This window comes from Eimeria mitis, genomic scaffold (genome assembly GCF_000499745.2).
Source record: "Eimeria mitis Houghton genomic scaffold, Emh_scaff4721, whole genome shotgun sequence".
Classification (NCBI taxonomy): Eukaryota; Apicomplexa; class Conoidasida; order Eucoccidiorida; family Eimeriidae; genus Eimeria; species Eimeria mitis.
In genome coordinates, this window is record NW_013573025.1 from 700 (window position 1) to 1,084 (window position 385).

Genomic DNA, 385 nt, shown 5'->3' on the forward strand with positions numbered 1-385 from the left:
GAAAGAGAAACACGAGGAAGAAGAGGAAGAAGAGAAGAAAGAAAAGAGAGAGGAACCACACAAACCTGAAAATCTGCTAACTAGCCCCCAAGAACAATCGAAATTTATAATGTCGTCAATGAACAACGCCACACAAGAAAGCGTAAGGCAATAGACAGCATAAGAGACAAATGTAGAAGCAGAAACATATAATCCTTCACATCATCAATAAAAGTATACAGTATTATTAATTTTCAGGCTAAATAGAATTAACATAAATAATAATTTTGGGTTTTCTTGATTTAATACTGACGGCTGCTGTCGCACCTGTCGCCTCTCGCTTGTTGATTGGACAACAACCATCCTGACGTTTTACATATATATATATATATATATATATATATAT

At 34.3% G+C, this 385-nt stretch overlaps 1 protein-coding gene across 1 annotated transcript in view; it reads left to right on the top strand.

Annotated features, from left to right (window-relative positions):
• Nucleotides 1-385, top strand: part of EMH_0077220 (uncharacterized protein) — a gene marked incomplete at both ends in the record, with an annotated part of 2,295 nt that overhangs the window by 317 nt on the left and 1,593 nt on the right. Inside the window, one exon of the mRNA XM_013499835.1 lies at nt 1-142. Within this exon, the coding sequence (XP_013355289.1) occupies nt 1-142 (142 nt within the window). The remainder of the gene's footprint in view (nt 143-385) is intronic.